We start from the raw sequence: 24,150 nt of genomic DNA on the forward strand, positions 1-24,150 counted from the left end.
TGTGTATGTCTGTGTGTGTGCGTGTGTGTGTGTCTGGGTGTGTGTCTGGGTGTGTGTGTGTGTGCGTGTCTGGGTGTGTGTCTGGGTGTGCGTGTGTCTGTGTGTGTGTGTGTGTGTGTCTGTGTGTGTCTGTGTGTGTGTGCGTGTGTCTGGGTGTGTGTGCGTGTGTGTGTGTGTGGGTGTGCGTGTGTGGGTGTGTGTCTGTTTTGGCAGGTCACTGCGTGGTATGGTTCTTTGACTCGCACAATTTAAACTTCTTGCTCTTTGTGTCTAGTTTGTTCACCACCCCTGATCTAATGGATACAGGATGAGTCAGAACATTACAGCATAACTGGAAAACGATATTTCTGGAGAAATGTTGTTAGGGAAAAACGAATATTAAACGCTTGGAATAAAGAAATATGGTAGACATCTACCGTTACTGTAAATTCTCATGATCTCCATCGACGTTCTAACACAAAACGCTAAAGAGCGCACGTACTTAAACGTCACATAGTGCACATACAATTTCACGGGTGTGAGCGTTGACTTCTTTCGGCACTTGAGTTCAAATTGAAAGAAACGAAGCCTGCGAACACCAGGCGACGTCATAAACGAATGCAGGATTATTTAGCGTCCACAGATGCCCACAATTCGGTCAGAAGTCATGATTTAAAATCAGCGATGCTATGTACATGCTCCCATTTGAAACGTGTACATTTAGCCGTCTTGAAATATGAGGGATCTAATCTACTAACGACGGCTTTCGGCTCAAAAGGGACCATTTCAGAAGAAAAAGCTTCTTTTTTTTGTATGACGTCGCCGGTTAATTAAAGCCTTAACAGTTGCAGAAAGTTGGGTGTCTGTCATGAAGTCCTCCGAAGACTTGCCCACTCCTAAAAACAAAAGGGGCGTTTGGAAAACGTCTTCATGGACCAGCTCGGAGTCTTCAGCCGCATCTGTTTCTTCAAGTAAGCACACGTGCTTGACTATTGCGTCAAAAGTTTCCATAAGAATTTAAAAAAAAATCAATCAATATTAACCTTTATTGTTATCCATTTGCACCCTTTCAGGGACAGTGGACAGCTATTCTGAAGTTGACTCTTTGACTCTTTTTGGTCCTCAAAAGCAAACTTAGATATTAAGAGTTATTTTCTGTTTATATTATTAATATTCTTTTTATGGGCGGCCCGGTGGTGTGAGTGGTTAGTGTGTCAGCCTCACAGTGGAGGACCTGGGTTCAAATCCAGGTCGGTCCATCTGTGTGGAGTCTGGATGTTCTCCCGGGCCTGTGTAGGTTTTCACCAGGTACTCCGGTTTCCTGCCACATTCCAAAGACATGCATGGTAGGCTGATTGGACACTCTAAATTGCCCCTAGGTATGAGTGTGAGAGGTGAATGGTTGTTTGTCTCCTCGTGCCCTGCGATTGGCTGGCCAACAGTTGAGGGTGTCCCCCGCCTCTGGCCCGAAGTCAGCTGGGAAAGGCTCTCCAGCACCCCCCGCAACCCTAGTGAGGATAAAGCGGTTCAGAAAATGAGCTGGAATATTCATTGTATGTGTTTTTATATTATTGGTAATTGGTAAATAAATAATAAAGTAATAAATTGTTGATGGCAGCCCGGCGGCTTGAGTGTTTAGCATGTCGGAATCACAGCTCTGGGTTCCTGGGTTCAAATCCAGGTTGGTCCACCTGTGAGGAGTTTGCATGTTCTCCACAGGCCTGTGTGGGTTTTCTCCGGGTACTCCGGTTTCCTCCCACTTTCCCAAAAAAACTTGCATGGTAGGATGATTGGGCACTCTAAATTGTCCCTAGGTATGATTGTGAGCGTGACTGTCCGTCCGTCTCCCTGTGCCCTGCAATTGGCTGGCAATTGATTCAGTCGTTAGCTGGGATAGGCTCCGGCAATGAATGAATGAAAATGAAGCACAAAACCCCCAAAAACATGGTTCTCTTAAAAAATAAAAAAAATGATTTAACTCTTTGTTTTTTCATTTTATGAACCGCTTCATCCTCACAGATTTTTTCCTTTCATTCCCAGAGCCATCAGGGCTCTGAACTTGCATTAGCACGAAACACAATCCCTTCTGTGCAATAACTTCGGGGTGTGCAATAACATGTGCAATATCTTAGATTGTGCAATATTTTAGAATTACCTTGCCCGGACGTGACTTTTTAAATTACTTATTTGTGTGTTTTACTGGGAAACACGCACTTTGTGGAGTAGCACCACTAATTTCGTTATACGCAGCTGTTGTATAATAACAATAAGGGCTTTTGATTGATTGATTGACAAGGGTCACACGCTCCATCCCTGAACAGATCCAAAAGCATTCTCCTCACAAAATAATTGTGTCTTTAGTCATCTTGCCTCCTTATTAAGAGTCGCGTCCTCTTTATTTTTTTCAGTGAAGATGACAAGACTTGAAGTCAAGACCGGGAAGATCTTGTACAGCAAGTCCAATGCTTACTCTGTCCTGGATTTTATCGGTGAAGGCTGCTATGGGAAAGTGGCAGTCTGCAAAAATCTGGAGACGTCAGAGATTGTGGCTATTAAGATCTTAAAGAATGACCCTTCTGTCAAACAGGACACTGAAAAAGAGCTGTCTATGCTGAAGCTGGTCAGCGTTCTGGACGCAGATAGCACCAACGTGGTCAAGTTCTTTGAACAGTTTGACCATGAGGGAAACATATGTTTGGTGTTTGAGGTATTGGACTGCGATCTCATCTATTTGCTTGAAGAGCGACAACGTCAGCCATTGTCTCTGGAAGAAATCCGTGTCATCGCCTGTCAGCTACTATCGGCCTTGGTCACCCTAAAGAGACTTGGAATCTTGCACACTGACATCAAACCTGACAACATAATGATTGTTAATAGGTATGAACAGCCTTTAAAGGTGAAACTGATTGATTTTGGCAATGCGATTCCAGTGTCTAAAATTAAGCAAGGGTTAGAAATTCAACCAGTAGGATATCGAGCTCCAGAGATTACTCTCGGCCTCCCTTACAATGAGAAAATCGATGTATGGAGCGTTGGCTGCATCATGGCCTTCCTCTTCCTGGCCGGAAACCTCTTTGCTGTCAACTGTGAATATCAAATGATGAAGCATATTATCTGCGTCCTGGGCCAGCCAGACGACCACCTGCTTCACACTGGAAAGTACACTAAAAACTATTTTACTGAAGATGGGGAGGTTGGAGTTTCTCGATATAGACTCATGACACCAGAGGAGTTTGAAGCGGAAAACAATGTGAAAGCCAAATTACAGGACACTTGCAAAGACTTTCCTAAACCCCTGGAAGAAATGATTGATTTGCTCCCCGAGGGACAGATTGAAAACGATGAGTTGGAGATCAGGAAGACTTTCTTGGACCTACTCAAACAGATGTTGCATCTTGATGGGCATCAGAGAATTTCTGCCTCACAAGCGCTGCAGCATCCTTTCATCACGATGGGAAAACTGTCCGACGGTGTCAGCTTTAGCCATTTTACAGACAGAGAAGTGTTGTTCCATCCACAGGAAATCCCTTCCTCAGTTGCAAAGGCTGCTTTTGAGACCAACAAAAGCATGTTGAAGAGGATTCGCAAGTTATTACAGCGAATGAACTCTGCATTCTGTCGCCTGACAAAGTTATTGGACTAACAAGCTTTAACGATTAACAATCTTTTTAATTTTTTAGTTAGGGAATGATTTTTCTTTGTGACCTTTGTCATAAAATGTTTTGTGGTCGGTGTCAGTTCACACAGTGAACGCTAATTCTCATGCACTAAGCATGAATCAGAATCGCTTTATTGACATTGCACTAATGCAAAAATGTATCAATACAAGGAAGACATACTGATCAACAGATGTTGTTCTTTATTTTTTTGTTAGGAGTAACTTGATGCACACCCACAATGCTGTGAAAGGGAATGATTTTATCACTTTACTACTGAAATATGCCTTCAGAATTGTATTTCAGTGTACATATATATCTAAGGGAAGTGGTAAAAACAGATCAATGGTTGCAGTTGTTGTGGAAAACCTCTCCAACTGCTTGATCTGAGAACTGCTGCAGAAACTTGCCAAATGCATCCAGAGATAATTTCTTAACCAGGTTGTCATCTGTGTTTTTAGCTGTGGCAGCTCCGCTCTGAATGGGCCTGTCATTGTTGTCCACACAGCAGTATGCATTCCACACGTATTCTGGGATATTGACACGCTTCACATTGTTCTTGACGATCCAGTTGTCCACAGAAGGGACCGCACCAACTAAAACATAGGCCTTGGAACACTTTTCGCGGAAAAGGTCAGTCAGCTGAGACTCGTGGATTCTCCATGCATTCTGGTTAAGTTTGGGGTTCTGAGGAACAACGTTGGTAAGGGTAAACGTGGAGTTGCGTCCAGGAACTGTCAAGGAGTGAGAGAAGGAAAAAAAATGGGAGAAATGTAAGCTGAAGAAAACAATTGACTGCATTTTTCAAATATGTTATAGCATGTCTGCTTTAATTCTTTGATGTTGGGCCCAACTTATTGTACGAGCTCGCTGTATTTGTTGTTTTTCACTCCTATTCCAAATGGGCATTTTATTTATTTTATGTTCATGTTAAATAACCATATGTTTGAATATGAGAATGGATGATATGTCAGTTGCAGGCTACGGAGGACTCCGACTAGATACATTCATTCATTTTTCAAACAAAGGTTGCGTGGGGCGCTGGATCCTATCCCAGCTACAAGCACCAGGCAGGGGACACTCTGAATTGGTGGGTAGCCAATCGCAGGGCTCAAGGAGATGGACAATTCACACTCACATTCATAACTAATATTAATTTAGATTGTTCAACCAGCCTAGTCTGCATGTTTTTGGGATGTGGGAGGAAACCGGAGTACTCGGAAAAACTCCACACAAGCCTGGGGAGAACATGCAAACTCCACACACAGTGAGGACCGACCTGGGATCGAACCCTCGATCCCAGGACTGTGAGGCCGATGTGCTGACCGGATACAGTACATTCAAAAAGTTTTCACATCGCTTCGCTTTTTATACTTGTTTTGTTAAAGCATCAATACAAAGTGGAATAAATTCATTTAATTTCTCCAAATTATATGCATAACATTCCATAATGGCGTCTTTTCAAATTTTTCAAATGATTTTTGAACTAAAAACACAGAAAAAAATGATTAGAAAAATTACAATTATTGATTCAAAAGGGGGAAAATCAGGAAATTTAATATACAGCTATACTCTTCATTTTAATTTGATCCTAAAACATAAAGTCGGCACTCATGATTTACTTTCCCGGGCCACACAAAATGATGCGGCGGGCCAGGTTTGGCCCCCGGGCTGCCACTTTGACACGTGCCATAAGTACTCAAAGCTTTTGGCACAAAGCTCAAATGTGAAATGAGATTAATCTCATTTTCACTGATCATCTTTGAGAAGTTTCCACAATTTACTTGGAGTTAACCTATGGTAAATAAAGTTGATAGGACATTGATTGGCCCAACCGATCAAAGGTGTGTTAGCAATCATATATTTTAGACCTGAATATAGTTTTAGGCCCTACCAAACTATGACAAAAGGGCAAATTAGAGTCTGGAAAAGACGGTGCATGTATCTCACAAGAATTGTCTGTGGAAAACTGATTATATTTTCTGGATATGTCAATGTACTAGAAATATTGTTGATCAAGAAGCCAAGTGTAAGAATATTTTCCCTCTAAGCTGCTAAAAAAATATTTGTTTATGTTCATAAATGGTTGAAAATCATTACGTTACCGGCATGGTGCCCGTTGGGGTTAAGGTGACCTCTGTCAAAGCCAGAGTGTGTGTAGTCCTCGTTGAGAGCCTGTTTCTGTCCCAAGTAGATCCCAGGGTGGTCTTTTCCCAGCCGATAACCATCCACCATTTCTCCTTGCCAGGACTTATCAACCAGCTAGAAGAACATCAAAGTCCCCTTTTTTTGTACAAAAACTTCCTTCCCTCAACATGTTTTATTGTTGTAATGCCCAAATCCAACCAAGAGGGAGACTAAAACGCACACAGTAGCTTTAAAAGAGAAATTTCATGGCAAAAACGATGCCCAGATATAAAAAAATATATAGAATAAAAGCGGCATAGTGTTTTTTCTGGATTTTTTTCATCCGTCTCACCGGTCGTGAGCGACAATTCGCATTTGGGCATTCTCTTTCATTTTCGGTGTTGACGTGAGATTAGGGAGATGCAAGTAGAAAGTGCCATTTAGTAGCCTTTGTTGGTCACTGTGAACTGTTCACCACAAAGGACAAACTATGTTGTGATTCTCAAAAAAAGATGCACTTAGACGAGTGTGGGTGAGAATTGTGCAGCGAACCTCTGGGGTTTTCGTGCTGGAATACTATAAATTAGACAGGCATCAGGAGTCTGTAATAGGTATCTTGCTTTCTTGAGTTTCATTGATGAAAAGCAGGTCTAGTCTGGCCCCAGATGGGCTGCTAGGCTATGACCCTGCTACGTGCCGTCTGCTAAAGATTGTGCTGCCGATGTTCAGTCAGATTTTGCTACCAAACAGACTTTTTTGATGGTTCCACTGCACTCTTATGAAATAATGCCCCCAATACTCAATGTATTAGTAGATTGATGATATTCGACTCAATACCCTTGTGACATTAATCCCAGCTAGTTTTCGTGAGTTTTTACAAATGACTTTTCGGTGGGATCCTATATCACAGGGGTGTCAGACTCGGGTTGGTTCGCAGGCCGCTTCAACGTCAACTTGATTTCACGTGGGCCGGACCATTTTAGATATAATATTTCGATTTTTTTTATAAATGGATTAAAAGCCCTGAATATTTAGTTTTTTATAGATCTAAAACAATATTTATTTTAGCTTTTTTTTAAATATATTTTTAGATTTTACAAAATGATTTTTGAACTAAAAACACAGAAAAAAATTGATTAAAAAAATGACAATTATTGATTTAAAAGGGGGAAAATAAGGAAATTTAATATACATCGATACTCTTCATTTTAATTTGATCCTAAAACAGAAAGTCGGCACTTTCCCGGGCCACACAAAATGATGCGGCGGGCCAGATTTGGCCCCCGGGCCGCAACTTTGACACATGTGCTATATCCTCTCTCTGACAAATAACAAATCGTTTTGAGTGCTCTAGTCACCAATGTTTGAGAACTTATTGATAAAGGGGGTAAAAATGCAAACTAAATCTGGGAGCTCTTTTGCAGTTAGTGTGGGAAAAAAAATATGGGGTAGAGAGAGGTTATTTCTCCGTGCACTGTATGATAATAGAAACAAACATAATTGTATGACTTTTCCCCTTTAAAGATTCTTGGAGGAAATATGCAATTTCTCAAATCCCTATCAATTGATATCCCTTTGGATTGATCGGCATGTATGTGTCACTAACAACAATATTGGTGAGTCCTGCATTAACGATACATGTTTTCTATAGTGCATGGCTATTCAGAAAGTACTAACCTGAGGCTCAACAAACCACCTTTTCTCCCGGCCACCTCCATTGCTAGGCTCAAACACGTATGCAGAATAAACTGCAATGCGATGGTTTGTGTCATACAATGTGGCAAAATGGTACCTGCAAATGTATAGAGATACCTTATATATTGAGAACACAATTTTTAACAAATTCTGTGCCTGTGACACTGTGTTGAGGAGATTATCTATCAGGTCACATGATTGCAATTAAACTTACTTCGGATAAAGTACCACAAAATTGTTATCTAAGCTTTCTAATTGACATCTATAACATTTAACTAAGCATGTTGTCTGGAAGTTGAAGTATACATTTTACCGGTTGGCAAATCGCTGACAGAGATGCTTGGTTCCAGGTGTTGACGCCCCCCATTTTGGTACTTTGCTTTTATAAAAATACTTTAAGCATTCAGGCACATCCTGTTGAACAACAAGAACATAAATAAATCAGAATCTATAAACTGTTTTATTTATTATTAAAGAAATGTATACAAGTCACATGCCTCAAATTGTTCCACAATGTCTGCATGTACAAAAAATAGGAGTGACAGAAGGGTGCACAGAGATGTAAAAGTTCCCATTTCTGGTTCTGAGGATTAAGAGAATAAAACATGAAACATTTAAAACAAGTACTGATTCACAAATGAGTATTTTTTTTATAACTATCCTGTTTGTGTGTATTTCCACTCACCACGCGTCACTCAGAATTGTCACCTGCAGTCGTGTGGCTTGAGGAGACGGACACCCTTGTATATATATATCACTTTGCATCACCTTTGACCTTCTTTGCAAACTTTATCTCAAATCCTGCTAGCATGTGAGGATAATGTGTATGTATACGTGTACTTCAACACAAATGCTGTATAATATATAATATATATTATATTACTATATATTCAGCCTTCAGTGAGTACATTTGTTTCAATTGACCTTCAACTAGAGTCCAGTTCAATGTACTGTTTTGAGTTTAGTTACTAGACTCATTCACTGTATTGTATTGGATTATATTCATCATAATTTATTCATTTATTTTTAGTAAGTGGAGTCACAATGAAAGATAAACTTTTGCTTCCCTTCTGGAATCAATCTAGTTCAATGTATTCGGTTGTTGACGGACAATTGATATAAAAGTACCCACTGAAGGTTGAATAATGTTGATTTAGAACGAAGCCAAAGGGAGTCATGGAGGCGAGACAAAACAAACAGAGAACATAGGGAATAGATAAAGTCAACTGGGCTTTATTTAATCAGCTTTGTATTTTCCCATTGCTCTGCTCTGTATTCATTTTGCACATTAAATACCCAGCAACAACGCAAATCTGACTGAGACACTAGGCGAGGGGACATTAAGTTGTTACTGTCTTTGCGTTATGTAATAACTTTACATTACTTTCCTTTTAAGGCGCAAAATTATTTGAATGCTTAATGATCCATATAATTTTCATTGCTACTTTTATCCACGTGTAAATATGACAATAAAGAAAGGACAGACTGTATAATGAAATGTAAATCAGTGGCAATTCGTTTGAATGATAAAACTTTTACGTTGTATTGAAAACAGAAAGGCGCAAATTTAGGAGAGAAAAATCAGTTCAATCTTTAGTAACAACATTAACCTCATAGGCAGAGAAATGAAAAAAAAAGTGGGGATGTTGCTTAGGTCTACCTCTAGGTTGCAGTGTTGATTTGTGTGTGTGTGCGTGTGTGTGTGTGTGTGTGTGTGTGTGTGTGTGTGTGTGTGTGCGTGTGTTGTTGTTGTTTTTTCTATTTCACCAGCTTAGTCTTTTTCCATTTTAAATTGTGACTGCAGATCATTCAAGTGCTCCTCAACCCAAAAAAATGTACCCCACAAATTCATGATCCAGTCTGTTGAGCTGTGTTATTAAAACTAATGACTAAGCTTGTCTCAGTTCAAGGTTTCAAACTGTCTGAACAAAAAAATAACCATTGGAAAAAATAATGCTTGATCCAAAAAAGTGTAATCCATCAAACCACGGTAAATCAAAACAAAGCAAAGCATTGAGTGTTCAATTTGATTTGATTGATTTCAGTAAAAAAAAAGCTTGAAATTCAGTCAGTGATTTGCTGACTAAAGACATCATGGATGAATCTGCACAATTCGATGTGTTTCACTACAAAACATCACATTTAAAATAACAACAATCAGTTTTATTCTGTCTTAACAAGAATTTTTAAACATGCAGTAACTATTTTCATTGTATAGAAGTGGAATACACTGTTTTTTGTAATCTTATTAACTGCAACTATGACACAAACCTAGAAACATGAATGAATAATATACACATAAATCAATTATAACAATAGTGATATGAGTGTAATTCTGTTAATAGCTCTCGAACAATTCTCGTGACTTTTATATTAAAACTACAGTAGGCTATCTTTTTTTTCTCGCATAAAAGCATTGTGATAGGACATGTTCTCCACTCCTTTAAAATAAACATCTCCCTATTATTACATCTGCAGATGAAAGAGAACTTCTTTAATTCCAGTCATGGTTTGGAATTTCTTTTGCTGCACCTTAAAATAATCACACAATTACTTTTCCATCTCCACCAGGCAAAATACAGAATGTGAATTCCCAAACTGATGAAAACCCCCCACCCTACCCTACCCAGCACCAACACACACCTACACACAAAGACACCACCACCAATCTACAAACACACATAAAAAAAACCACCTCTTCTCCATCCCCTCCTCCTTGCATTTCTCTCATTGTCCAGCCTCATTCATTTTTCATTTTTGAGTCATTTCATTTCAGATGCATTAATTTTCAACATATTTATGTATGAGTCTTCCTGACTCTTTATCCTGCAGCACCCCTCCCCATTTTTAAAACATTCCCATCTTTCTTCCTCTCTTTCTTTCTCCACCCTCACCTCTTTCCATGGCTGCATCCTCACCTTCCCCTATTAGCACCCCCTGCCCCAGTCCATCCCATTACAGTAATCCATCACTCCTCCATCAGCCACCATGCAAACAGACCTTCCGGTTACCATAGAAACCACCTCCCAGGCTCGTGCCGCATTGGCTCTCTCTGATTGGTTGGCAAAGGATTGGCAGTCTCAGTCTGTCTGGGAGATGTGGTAATTGGCTGGTAAGTCACACACAGACACACACGACACACACACACACACTCACAAATATTTTCATAGTTATCAAAGGGAAACTGAGGTCAGCATGATGGAGCTGATGGTGGCTCCAGGCTGTGTGTGTGTGTGTGTGTGTGTGTCAGTGTGTGTGTGTGTGTGTTAAGGCATGTGAGGGTGCTGAATCCAATCAGGCATGGGGTTTTCTAAGGTTTTAGAAAGGGTTGGAAGGCAAGGGTGTGCTTGGGCTTAGACGGTTTGGGATAGGTTGGAGGCCTTACAAATATTAAATGGAGGAAAAATTTAAACATGTTTTCAAAGGCTATATCATATGAAAAAAAAACACCTTTACTCTCCTGCAAGGATGCAGTTTGGCATGTGAATTGTGGACGGAGACAGACAAGGGAAAAGGGAATGGTTGATCAGCTCAACTGCACCCCGCTGCTGTTGCTCAGTCGGGTCTGGCCAACACAGGCTCTGTGATGAATGTCTCGTCTGCAGGAGTACATCACAAAGAGCAAAAAGTGGACCTGCACTGAATAGCAAAGCGTGCTCTCTTCTGCAGTGGTTTAAAAAAAAAGAAGGCAGTTGCAGACCATGCTTTTGCCCTTTTTTTTAGAAATTCAAGTCACGAGTCAAGACACTAAAACCATTCCTTGGTGCAGATTTTTTAGAAGTGTTTGGAAAAATCTGAAGGCTATTTTGATACTTTCAAAGAATCTTGGAAAGAAGTGGTACTGTTTCATTGTCTATTTTCATCACTACGTGCTGTCATTATTGATCCGATGTGTATTTTAGGCTGATCCGATAAATCATAGAAGCAATGTAAATTTACCAAATAGTAGAACTTATTTATAATTCATTCTTCTAGGAAATCATTGGTATTTTATTTGGTGGAAAGATTATCTTCTTGGCCGCCCGGCGGATGGCTGGTTAACGCGTCGGCCTCACAGTGGGAGACCTGGGTTCAAATCCAGGTCGGGCCACCTGTGTGGAGTTTGCATGTTCTACCCGGGCCTGTGTGGGTTTTCTCCGGGTACTCTGGTTTCGCCCACATTCCAAAGACATGCACGGTAGGCTGATTGGAGACTCTAAATTGCCCCTAGGTATGAATGTGAATGGTTGTTTGTCTCCGTGTGCCCTGCAATTGGCTGGCCACCAATTTGGGGTGTCCCCTGCCTCTGGCCCAAAGTCAGCTGGGGGTATATGGTCGATTGGTCGCCGATCTTTTGGTCGCCGGTCTTTTGGTCACCTGGAAGGTTATTGATAATTACCATTTAAATTGTTGCTCAAATTCCCTAAATACAAACTGCGAATTACTATTTAGTCATACTTAATGCCCTAGTAATTATTAGGCTAAAGAAAAGCTCCAAATTTCCCGGACTTTTATTGTTTTTTGTTGGAGAACTTGTTAAGACCCTGACTGACGTAGCTTCTTAAAGGGACAACGCATGTACATACAAACTCTTATACACTCACACGTCGGCTCAGTGAAACTGCTCATGGCCATTGTTGGCTTTTATTGATGCGTAGATTGTGTTGTTTTACCTTGTTTTGTCGCCGGTCTTTTGGTCGTCGGTCTTTTGGTCGCCGGTCTTTTGGTCGCCCGTTGTCGCGGTCCGGGCGACCAAAAGACCGGCGACCAAAAGACGGCGACCAAAAGATCGGCGAACAAACGACCGCACACGGGTCCACCTGTGTGGAGTTTGCATGTTCTACCCGGGCCTGCGTGGGTTTTCTCCGGGTACTCTGGTTTCCTCCCACATTCCAAAGACATGCACGGTAGGCTGATTGGACACTCTAAATTGCCCCTAGGAATGAGTGTGAATGGTTGTTTGTCTCCGTGTGCCCTGCAATTGGCTGGACACCAATTCGGGGTGTCCCCTGCCTCTGGCCCAAAGTCAGCTGAGATAGGCTCCAGCAGCCCCCGGGACTCTAGTGAGGATGAAGTGGTTAAAAAAATGAGATGAGATTGTCTTCTTTACCCCTTACTTTGACACTGTGTTGAAAAATATGTTGAGAGGAGCATTTGCCCACACAGAGTAACTGGCATTTATATATGTTTTGAGTCCAAGCACACAAAGAAATGGCTGTAAATGGACAACACAAACACATTACTGTCATTCTCATCATTTTAATGAAAAAAAATGAGTCAAGGGAAGAAAAATGCAGACTTGAATTTACAGACAATTTGCAGTAATGTCAGCATGAGACTAAAAAGTGTCCAAGATTTCATCTTCCTCTTATGGTAGAAAATACAAATCAAAACATTTTATTCAGGGTAATTTTCAGAAGACAATCCGAGTGGAAGGGGAAAAAAAGATACAAAAATAATAAATGCACACACACATGTAGTACTTACAAATCTTACAATTATCTTTTTGGTTGGGAAATGAAAAAGTGCAAGCAACATTACAGAATGAGAATTTACAAGAGAAGCCAAGATTCACTTCACAAATAACATGATGCCCATCTTACAAAATGGCTGCCGTATCCTTCTCACAAAGTACAATCAAAATGACTCCACCATTAAGTGCCAGGAAATCTTTTCATTTTAAAGGCTTTTCCGTTATTCCATCTTCATAAATGCAAACATTCCAACTCACATCAATCAAACTATCATAAGCTATTTCGACTCAAATTAATAATTCATATGAGATGACTAATTTGTGGCTTTAGCCAGGCCTCCATTTTGACCTTTTCTCAAACAACTTGGAGAGATTTTGAACAAAAGTACCATAAGTATGATTCAAATGTTGAAATAAATAAATACATGAATAAATAAATATAAATGTTTTGTGCAAATTGCTGAAACATGAATGCAAAATTGTTTTCATGACAACATGAAATTTTCCACGCAGCTTGACGGCCATGTTTATTAATTTCATGAAAAGAAATCTAGCTATTTGTTAAGTGTTTCACACTGGAAATAATAAAACTAAGTACAGCGCATTAACTCTAGTTAACTTTAGAATAGGAATATTCTTTGAGCCTTGTTGATGTGCACTAAGAGAGCAAAATTATGGGAAATATAAAAATGAAATAAGGCAGCAGTGCAGGAAATTACAACATGGTTTTAGTTTTTTTTTGCCTCTGCTCATTCCTTATTAAAAACATCAACACTGTAATGATTAGTATATTTGTATTTAGAACAGTGGTTCTGAAAATATAAAAATAAATATAAATAATAAAAATAGAAATGAGTGCCAACAGTGGTACCCGGATTCTCTTTAAGGGGTACATGAGCGATTAACTGAATTAGTGAATGTTCAAATGCCTTTCTTGTTTTAGTAGTACAATTAAGTTGTATTCAAGTTCAACTACAAAAGATGAACATTTCATTTTTTTTACAGCGGCTTCTTTTCAAATATTTAGGAACACAAGTTTTAAAGGTAAGGATACCTATTGAATCAATTGTTTAAGTACACTACCATTACCCGCTGGAATCCAAGGGCATTATTATTATTTCCTTTTTATTTTACACTACTTCTAATGTTGTCCATAGTGATAGTAGTCAAAAAGTCAAAGTCGCTTTGAGGTCGTCCTCGATGTAAAAGGTTTGAGAACCACTGATTTAGATAAAAGTCAAAACAAGCTAGAACTCGATGAAGGTCCAGATGTACAATTACATTTTCACCATTTGGGCTTTATGGCATAAATGGTAACTACAGCCCCCAGTGTGATAATAGCACTGACAGTTGGTTCTTCACCGACCATAAACCCGAAACACAAAAAAACCAAATAATGAACATACACGCAAATGCAGCACTAAGATGGTGTTCATCCCTAATTGTTTTGTTGTTGTTGTTCCTTTTGTCTGACTTTTGCCCGAAGACTGAGGACAGTATTACTTAAAATTAAAAACATGGAAAGATATCTTATGACTCTTGCACAATACTATACAATGTAAATTATGTTGCCATTCTTTAAAAGACATGTTACATCACAAAGCGTTAAGCTAAAAAATAATTGGATCAATGCATTCGCTGGTTAAAATCATCCGCTTAAATGGAATTGAGCGTTGCACTGGCTCGGTATTGATTTTTTTTTTTAATCAATAGAAGATTCCGCAAAATATATGCAAGTTTTCCTTAATGAAACATTGTATGGTTTCTGGTGGAGGGACACTTATGTACATGCTGGTTTTTCCTGGTTCATTGTGCAGGGAAAATGAGACTTAACTGTCTACTGACATGAAGCGTCAATGAAACTTTGATTATCACGCCCCTAATGTGGTGCACTGCAATGTTCCCTCTAAGCTGCGCACATGCGCAATTGCGCACTACTCTCGTGTTCTTTGCACACAGCAAATCATATGGAGCGCACAAAATAAAATCCCCCTTTTTTAGCTGTGAGGACGACGCGCAAACCACTCATCCGCCGGGCCGCCCATTCATAAATATTAATCATTACATTTTATTATTACTAAATCATTTATGTGTATTAGACATGCACCTCCTTATGGCAGGTGTGATACTGGTGTGTGCCCATAGCGAGCAATGATGATGTTGCTCACACCAGTACTCAGTGTGCTCAGGGAGGTTGTCTTTCTGCCTGCCCAGACAAACAAAAAAATTCGAGGGAACATTGGTGCACTGTATGTTATTCTCCTATATAAATGGAAATTAGGCAGGAATTTTGAGGCAACTACAGCTGCCCATAACAGGCCTGCTAATAAGTAGACATAGATTATTGGAGGGGTTATCATTTATTTTTCTGCACTGCTTAAAATCACTAGAATCACAGGGCAGTGGAGCCTAACTCAGACCAATCACCCCGGACTGGTCGCAGGCCAATCACAGGGCATCTGTTGTTGCAAATATATTTTTTAAAAATGTTGATAAAATGACATTAGTTATCGCAGAGTAGAATGAATAACAAAGACAAAATATCTTAATGAAGGATCTCCTTCACACTTGAGCCCCTGAATATTGAGTATTTTATGATAAGAAAAGAAAAGAGGTAGAGAAGTAAGATGACATCAGAAAAAAAACATGTATCACTTGACAACTTGTGTTATGGAATGGCAATGTGTGTCACAGTGAGAACTCCAAGATTCAGTTATTTGAATTTGGTTTTGCACAGAAGTACTTGTGCATTAACTTATGACATTTAAAAAAAATGATTTTGTCTCACGTGCATCACCGCTGGAATCCATAAACAGAAAAAAAAAGTGTTTTTCCGAACATTCAAATTACCGGTGCATCCATCTTTTTCAAATGTCAATGTTTGACTTAGCTCCCATTGAGTGTGGAGCCAGCTACAACTACTGCAGTACTCGGACTCTCGCACGCATACACCATTAAACACCCCAAATTTGGCCCAAACTGCTCATCACAAATACATTATTGCGATTTAAGTGTGCTTCCTCTTCGAGTTCAATTAAATACATTTATCAAACAATCAAAATAACGACATGCAAATGAAAAATAGCGATAATAGAAATGAATCCTAAAAAAGGCCAGACAAACTGTAATCCACACGAAACTCCTACATTCTCAACACACTGACAATACACAAGCACGTAGTGAGTGATGTGTTGGCTTCACAGTCACTGTCTCACAGAAGTGGACGTATTTTTTGGAGAGCTCCTAATCCTAAACTGTCATCCCAAATCATGGTGTCCAAAGGCAGTTCATTTGAGAAGATCCACTTCAATGTTGATATTTACTGGAGACTATGAGCCTTCATAATCCATCATGAAATCAGTAAGTGGTTCAAGCAAGCTCCACACTTACATAGATGTTAAATTGTCTTCATGATTTTATTTTTTCAACAAGTCCGAATTTTGTACAACTGGAAACTGCTCGGCCCAGGAAGATTCCACTGAAGTTCATTGCGTAAGCCTTAAAAATTCATTTTCCACAGTTTTTATGAGTAAAAGATACCGTGTTGTCATTTTCTAAATCATGTCCTCTGCTTTGCACCTCTTTGTCTTGTTAAATCTTGCTCACTACTTCAATGAGTTGCAGCCAAAGATCATTAGGGCTCTTTTGAGGGCCCTTAAGGGGGCGCCGGTGGAGTAGTATTCCTCCAAAGTGTCGTTGGCAGCCTGGAGTGTGTGTCTTGTGAGCAAACCTAATCCAGGCTGATGAATTCTTCTGCCCCAGAGGATAAAAGTATATTTTTGTTTGTGTCTTTTTGAGTTAGGGAGCTTGTGTAGCATTGTAAGTGACAAATGGATGTCAAAAGTTACTGGTTTGCTCTCAATTAGATGTTCAGATGAAGTTGCCAGATCCTGGGCTGAGTCAGAGGTCCCACGGTCGCAAAGCGAAGGCGACCCGAAATATTTGTGACAGGACGAAAAGCCGAGAGAATGAGGCGTTCAAAACTCTCCAGATTAATTGAGGGTGATGTAGGCTGAGGCCTTCTCCTTCAGGTGTCTCAAACACAAATGACAGCTCCAGCTTCCTGAAACAGCCAAAACACAAACAAATGGTGACTTCAATCATTGCTATTGTAAAGCCTTTTGAATTAATCCCTCATTTCAGCGTGTTAAGTAATGCTGTAAATGAAAGCTGGATGTCAGTGTCACATTTTGGCCTGAGATTAGTGGATGGGAGAGATTTGACAAGTAGGTTAGTATGGGTTTGGGATTTGTGACATTAATTAAGAATCAACAGTGCAGCATATGTAACAATACATTTGGTGCACTGAGACTTAAGTAAATGACTGGAAAATTCCACTCTTGTGTTCTGTGTAAACTAAAAGACGTGGGACCAGAACATGGTTGACAATCATTGTGGCACTTTACTGACACCACTTATAAACGACCAAGGAACCTCTTTGCCATGGAAACAGAGTATGTAGTATGTTTCTAACTTATTTCCATGACAACAACTTCAAAAGCCTCAGATTATGCGGATGAATTTACACTAAAATTCGACGAAATAAAATGTGTGGAGTTTGTATGTTCTCCCTGTGCCTGTGTTGCTTTTTTTCTGGGAACTCCTGTTTGTATGCATTGTAGGCTGGTTGTACATTCTAAATTGCCCCTAGATATGAGTGTGAGCGTGAATGGTTGTTTGTCTCCTTGTAATCTGCGACTGACTGGCCACCAATTCAGGGTGTCCCAAAATTGGCTGGGATAAGCTCCACCAATGGAAAATGAATGAATGTTCAAAATGCATGAAGATACCTGTTCATTACACCCAAACGCAACAGGAAATATAAAACCTGTCTGGAGAAATTTATACGCTGTCAGAAAACCAGTAGCAGGCAAAGCATGATGTGATATGACCTTACCGCAAATTAACATTTACTATTTGTTGGTTATTTTCTGTTTTGCAGTAAGAAAACAACAATTACTGGATGAATTACTAACTTCCTTGTGATATTGACCCTAATAATGTACAGTATCTCAGAAACACCATGTGCAACGACTCTTCTTAAGATTTTCCCTTCAAAGTAACACATTTGTACTCCCGATGAAAACTATGAATACGGAGGTGAAAATTGTGAATCAGGGCGCGGCTTATACGTGAGAAATTGTAAAATTCAATGATTTTAAGGCAATTTTAAAGGTGGTGCTTATACGCGGGGCGGTTTGTATGCGAGAAAATACGGTAAAACATTCTTGTGGGTTCTGTTTTTGTGTCAGAATTAGAGCTAACATTTTATTTCCATTGTTAAACGTTGTAGTCAATTGATGAACAATTGCTGGGTCGAATTCTTAAAGTGTCAGTTCAAACTAGATTAACATTTTAACTTTAACTGAGTGAGCTGGTATGGAGTAGAATCAAGTGAGTAGTAAAGCTATCACATACCTTCTGGAGGTTCAGACATAGGAGGGCTCAGACAGTACATATGGTAGCCTCTGTCACAATCATCACAGAATAACAGTTGATCCTGGAAGGGGAAAAAATAAATTCTCTAAAACAATAATACAGACTCATTTATCCAAAGTTGAATTTCCTTGAATGAAAATAAATAACAATTCAACAGTTGCAATGAACAGTAAACCAGTTTTGGATTACCAAATATCTGTACGTGTGGACAGGATGGGAATGTGTGAATATTTACAGCCTTGTGTTGATGAGGAACATAAACTATTCACTGAAATGGCTAATGAAATTTGAAAATACAGTGGTACCTCGACCTACGATCAGCTCTACCTACGACATGCTCGAGGCACGATGAAAATTTCATCGAATAATTCGCCCTAGATACGATCAAAATTTTGAGATGCGACCAAGCCAGGTGGCCATGACATGAGAGGCTGTTTATCATTGTAGTGCACTGTCTTTTTTGCCGCATCTCTTTCGTGTATAACAGATAGCTACGAGCACTGAACGATTTATCCAGACGAGTTTCTCCTACGCATCGACCAGGAAACGCACAACGCGAATGTACGGGCAAAAAGAGGGCTTTCTGGGTAATGAAGTATACTCATGCACACAACACCGATAGCCAATGGCACCCTTTCTCAGAATAAAACTTCATTACCCACAATCAATACGTGGGTAGGTTGTTATTCCTTCCTTAGCCTGTTAGCTTCTGCGATCGCTCATTCAAGACTACTTCTCGTTGGCAAGTGGTCGTGCGTTATCCTATTGTGAGGACATTTGTGTGCATCATTTTCGGAATATTTTGAAGGGAATGCAACAGCAAACAGCCCATCGATAGCGAACGTGAGGGTGGAGGCGTGGCAAACAGCTAACCCGCCCAGAACAAAGGTAAAAAAAAAATTAAAAAAAAATAGAATTAAGTTTTGTGTAAAGTTACATTAAATGTATGTTTGAGTGTGTCTGTATATATTAATCCAAGTTAATTTAAATTTGTTTGTTCGTTTACGAGTGCGTTGTTGCCGTGGATAAAGTCCCCCCGAACAAACCCCGTCACCGCCTCCGTGTATGTCCCTGTCTCTACCCTCTGCGAAATGCGTCTAATTTTACTTCTATTAAACACATTTTATTACTAATAAACCACTAGTTATGTGTTACTTTGTTAATAGATGGCGAATTAGAAGAAATAAAAAAAAATCCAATCCAATATTCTGTTTTTGGTGTTTTTTCAGACGGTTGGAACGAAATAATTTGTTTTTAGTTCATTTAAATGGGAGACGTCCGCTCGAGTTACGAAAAGCTCAACATACGATCTCAGTCCCGGAACGGATTAAGATCGTATGTCGAGGTACCACTGTACTGCACACATGACTAAGTATTTACTATACCTTTATGCAATCATAAAATATGGTACCCAGAAGGACCACATAAAAGCAGGTTTACACTTGTATACAAAACAGGTATACCTGTTGCTTGGCAAATGTTCCATTCTGACCAAATGACATTACTGTAAAGTGCTTTCCTAATTGTGGGTGACATTTTCCTGTAATTGCCAATGGAGTGAAATCTTACGTCATTCTCGGAGGTGCCGCACAGGCTGCAGGACTTGCACTCGATGCACTGCCAGCGATAAGTCCTCACTGCAGCTGTCATATTCACTGTGAACTGCAGACAGGAGGGGTGGCCTGGGTTCGCCACATACACACACGCCCGCACACACATGCACACCGGCACGCACATGCCCACACAAATTTCACCACTACTATGTGTACTTTGAGCGTGTCCAGCCATCTAGCTATTTATTGGATGATGACTTCTCCAAAATGATTTATTCCGATTTGAGAGATGTTAAACAGTGTTGACGTGAGCATCCTTTTTCATTAAATACTGGACATTATTTTCTGATAGCGTCTGTTCTGCATCGTTTAACTGACTATATAATTTATAGGAATTTGTGTGGAGGCATATGAATCAAAATGTACATTTTGAAAAATGATCCGTCTATGTTTGGTAATAAATTTGAAACATTTCCGCATTCTCCTTATTTTTTAAATTTTCCAAAGCTAACGTTTACAAATTCTTTCTTACTTTTTGTTACTACTACTTTATAATTGGTTGAACTCCTCCAATGATTTCAATTATTAAAAATGTTGATCCAAACTTACTCTACTCTATTCTCAAATGAAGAAAAGGACCATACCAGTGTTTTGCATGCTTTAGCCTTTTCATTACAAATCACGTACATTTTTTATATTATTTATTTTTATTTTTAAATAGAAAGAAACATTGACTTGACAATAGATTCTGTACATATACATACTGCACATCAAATCAATTGGAAAAAACAGCAAACTTGTTGCAAACAATTTGTGCATATAGAAATGCTTCAAGAATTTACAGTATTTTAGATTCACTTATTCACACCACAAATGGACTGATTAGATAATAAATGGTATATGAAACAACATCATACTTGCTCACTATGCACAACCAAAATTCATGTAAGAAGAGCATTCAATCAGAAAAAAACAATGTTTTATGGAACATGCATGCAACGTACAATATGAATCAAAACATTTGTTGTTTTCCAGACAAAAAAAAGATGAAACCAAGGTTTTTTACGTCATTGGCAAAAATGAAAAGAAATTGTGTGTTTTAATTTGGAGCCTGTATCTTCATAACAATGAGCTAGCAAGAGAACATCGGATCATTTTCTCTACTATTTCTTTTCTTTTTACATTAACTCATTGCTATTTGATGAATAGTTAAAAAAATATGCTCCCAAAAACATGCTCCACTCATCAATACAATGGAGGTGGAAAAAGTACAGTTCATCATCGTTTTGTTCATATTCCTGAGATGAATCCATAATACAATGTAGTGCAATTAAAAACAAATGGAAAATGAGTAAGTTCAGCACAAGGTTAAATTTCTCAAGTTTACCAATTAAACCTACCCATGTTTAGTAACAATTTGGCTTCTGGCATATCATCAGTTGTATGTTTTGTTGACTTGGCTCGAATAAATTTGTGAATTAAGATGAGTCATCTCTTTTAAGAGTTCACTTGTTCACTTTAGTAATTTTGTTTTATCATCAGATTTTCACACATAATACATACGGCTGTAAGTATTGTTTATTTCAAAGAAAGAGCAAATATCTTAAATCAAATATAGTACATGTTTTTTTGTACTGAATTAAGCTTATGCCCATCAACAATCACATGCAAAATGTGTGTATGCCTGCCACAGTAAGTCTCACTATCATCTTACTGAATTCAATTGACTGGACTATACAGAGCCACAACCTGTACTCCTTTTCTTTGTAAATAAATAAAATATATAAAATACTATATACTATGGGGAGGCCCGGGGGATGAGTGGTTAGCACGTCGGCCTGACAGTGGGGGACCTGGGTTTAAATCCAGGTTGGTCCACCTGAGTGGAATTTGCATGTTCTGCCCAGGCCTGTGTGGGTTTTCTCTGGGTACTCCGGTTTCCTCCCACATTCCAAAGACATGCATGGTAGGCTGATTGGACACTCTACATTGCCCCTACGTATGAGTGTGAGAGGTGAATGGTTGTTTGTCTCCTCATGCCCAGGGATTGGCTGGCCAACAATTGAGGGTGTCCCCCTCCTCTGGCCCAAAGTCAGATGGGATAGGCTCCAGCACCCCCTGCGACTCTAGTGAGGATAGAGCGGCTCAGAAAATGAGATGAGACTATATAATATAATAAAATACGTGTTGTTTGATCAAAGCTGAAGACTGCTTAGATCACATGTGTCAAAGTGGCGGCCCGGGGGGCAAATCTGGCCGGCCGCAACATTTTGTGTGGCCAGGGAAAGTAAATCATGAGTGCCGACTTTCTGTTTTAGGGTCAAATTAAAATGAAGAGTATAGATGTATATTAAATTCCCTTGTTTTCTGCAGGAATCTCATTGGTTAAACTGTCTGTGCTATATCGGTTGGAACAAAAACCTGCACCCACACCGGCCCTCGAGGACCGGTTTGCCCATGCCTGGCTTAGACTAATCGACAAATGACGTGTTTCCAATAAAAAGTTGGAATCAACCAAAACAACAATGCCTTAACCAGCTTTGACAAAACTGCTCCACAAAAAAATGCCATACCGCTTAAAAAGGCTCACGGGAGTTGCTGGAGCCTATCCCAGCCAACTACGGGCACCAGGTGGGGGAAACCCTGAATCGGTGCCCATTCAATCGCAGGGCACAAGGAGACGGGCAACCATTCACGCTCACACTCATAACTAGGGGCAATTTAGAGTGTCCAACCAGTCTACCATGCATGTTTTTGGGATGTGGAATATTTGGAGCACCCGGAGAAAACCCATGCAAGCCCGCGGAGAGCATACAAACTGGGAACAAACTAAGGACTGAACCCTCGGTATCAGAACGGTGAGGCCAATGCACAAACCACTCACCCACTGGGCTGCCCCGGCTTGAACTTGTATCATATTCTTCGGTACTTAATTCCTCTTCTGATCCACTTTCAAATTTGTAATCCAACTTTTTGGACAATAAAGATAATGAGTCTCGATTATTGTACGCCCTTTGCTGAAATCCTTGCCGTCAATTACATCATTGGTTTCAACTATGCAGAGGCAAACTGTTTGATAAATTATTTTTATGGTAGAATTTCAGTAGTGATACATCTGTTTGAGTCTTGATAATTTATTTTTGAATAATCTGACAAGATTCTATCATTTAATTATTGTGAAAAAACTTGTGATATAGTGGGACATATATTCAAATCGGCAAGTTATTAATGCTGATGTTTTAATGCGTCTGTTTAAAACTGGCTTAATATATCATCACCAAGTGGTAGTTAAATTCCCAAAAACTGTGTATGTACCACCACTCTATAATAATTTAACCTAGTGTTTCTCATCATTTTAAATCTAAAAAAACACTGTTTTCACTGGATTTAATTTGTTGTGAAGGGAACTACTTTAAAATCGTTTCAATGGCTTTGCTATACTGTGGCAAAAACATAAAATTAGATTGATTTGTGCGTTCAGGGTTGCATTTAAAACACGCCAAAAGTAGAGTCGCTCAAAGCCATATGGTTCTGATGTACATGATTAGTTGTAGATGGGCTAAAAAACATTGGTATGGTCCATCTTTATAAAATATTCAGATGTGTTTACTTCATTTGCATATCGTCTATAATGCAGACTCTATGCTGTTTCTGATGAGCAAAGGACGCTTTTCGCAAGGGGTTTTCACTGTGCATCAACAGAGGACCACATTTGTCCTTCTTAACATCCCCTTCATCTTTGCCCTACCTGAGCGTCCACAGTCTGCACAGGAAATTAGGTCCTCAGGACAGCCAGTCTTCTTTGAGCCGCCGAGGCAAAAGTCGCAGTATCCATTGACGATGACAGAGCCATCCGCTGCTTTTTTGGCTGTTAGATGGAGAAAGAAGAACGCCGGGTTAGGGGGAGTCTTTCTGCATGTTGGATTGGAACCCACACAAGCCCAGGAAGAACATGCAAAGACCACACAGTATGGCGCCCACCTGGGATTGAACACTCGATATATGAGGCCAATGCGCTAACCACTCTCTACCGGGTTCAATTGCTTTTATTTTCAGTGGCCCGATGGTCAAGCGGTTAGTACGTCCACCTCACAGTTCTGAAATCAAAGTTTCAATCCCTGGTGGGTTCTGACCTTTATGTGTGGAGGTTATATGTTTTCACCGGCCTGTTTGGGTTTTCTCTGAGTACTCAGGTTTCCTCCCACATCCCAAAAAATATAAGTATAAGCAGTACAGTAAATGCATGAAT

At 39.6% G+C, this 24,150-nt stretch overlaps 3 protein-coding genes across 3 annotated transcripts in view; 1 reads left to right on the forward strand and 2 right to left on the reverse strand.

Annotated features, from left to right (window-relative positions):
• Positions 1-534: 534 nt before the first annotated feature.
• On the forward strand, positions 535-4,619 carry LOC144083737 (homeodomain-interacting protein kinase 2-like). Its single transcript, XM_077611768.1, has 2 exons — positions 535-950; positions 2,388-4,619. Exons 1-2 carry the CDS (start codon positions 848-850, stop codon positions 3,620-3,622), a joined length of 1,338 nt encoding a protein of 445 aa, XP_077467894.1. The 5' UTR covers positions 535-847; the 3' UTR covers positions 3,623-4,619.
• LOC144083677 (endonuclease domain-containing 1 protein) lies at positions 3,978-10,361 on the reverse strand. The gene is made up of 6 exons (XM_077611674.1): positions 10,352-10,361; positions 7,955-8,040; positions 7,771-7,871; positions 7,440-7,554; positions 5,741-5,897; positions 3,978-4,369 (listed from the first exon to the last, which is right to left on the reverse strand). Exons 1-6 carry the CDS (start codon positions 10,359-10,361, stop codon positions 3,978-3,980), a joined length of 861 nt encoding a protein of 286 aa, XP_077467800.1.
• Positions 10,362-15,136: 4,775 nt separating this feature from the next.
• dpf1 (double PHD fingers 1) overlaps positions 15,137-24,150 on the reverse strand; it is a 36,241-nt gene continuing 27,227 nt past the window's right edge. Inside the window, exons 9-12 of the mRNA XM_077611393.1 lie at positions 23,650-23,769; positions 19,918-20,030; positions 18,328-18,409; positions 15,137-16,972 (exon numbers count right to left, since the gene is read on the reverse strand). Of these exons, the coding sequence (XP_077467519.1) occupies positions 16,902-16,972; positions 18,328-18,409; positions 19,918-20,030; positions 23,650-23,769 (386 nt within the window). The 3' untranslated portion in view covers positions 15,137-16,901. The remainder of the gene's footprint in view (positions 16,973-18,327; positions 18,410-19,917; positions 20,031-23,649; positions 23,770-24,150) is intronic.

This window comes from Stigmatopora argus, chromosome 10 (assembly GCF_051989625.1).
Source record: "Stigmatopora argus isolate UIUO_Sarg chromosome 10, RoL_Sarg_1.0, whole genome shotgun sequence".
Lineage (NCBI taxonomy): Eukaryota > Metazoa > Chordata > Actinopteri > Syngnathiformes > Syngnathidae > Stigmatopora > Stigmatopora argus.

Excerpts from the sequence above, each read along its gene's own strand:
- LOC144083737 (XM_077611768.1), top strand. The coding sequence starts at position 848 with ATGAAGTCCTCCGAAGACTTGCCCACTCCTAAAAACAAAAGGGGCGTT. Across the intron at positions 951-2,387 it reads AGCCGCATCTGTTTCTTCAA|TGAAGATGACAAGACTTGAA; the intron begins GTAAGCACACGT and ends TATTTTTTTCAG.
- LOC144083677 (XM_077611674.1), bottom strand. Across the intron at positions 7,555-7,770 it reads TGTCAGCGATTTGCCAACCG|GTACCATTTTGCCACATTGT; the intron begins GTAAAATGTATA and ends ATACATTTGCAG. Across the intron at positions 5,898-7,439 it reads GGTGGTTTGTTGAGCCTCAG|CTGGTTGATAAGTCCTGGCA; the intron begins GTTAGTACTTTC and ends ATGTTCTTCTAG.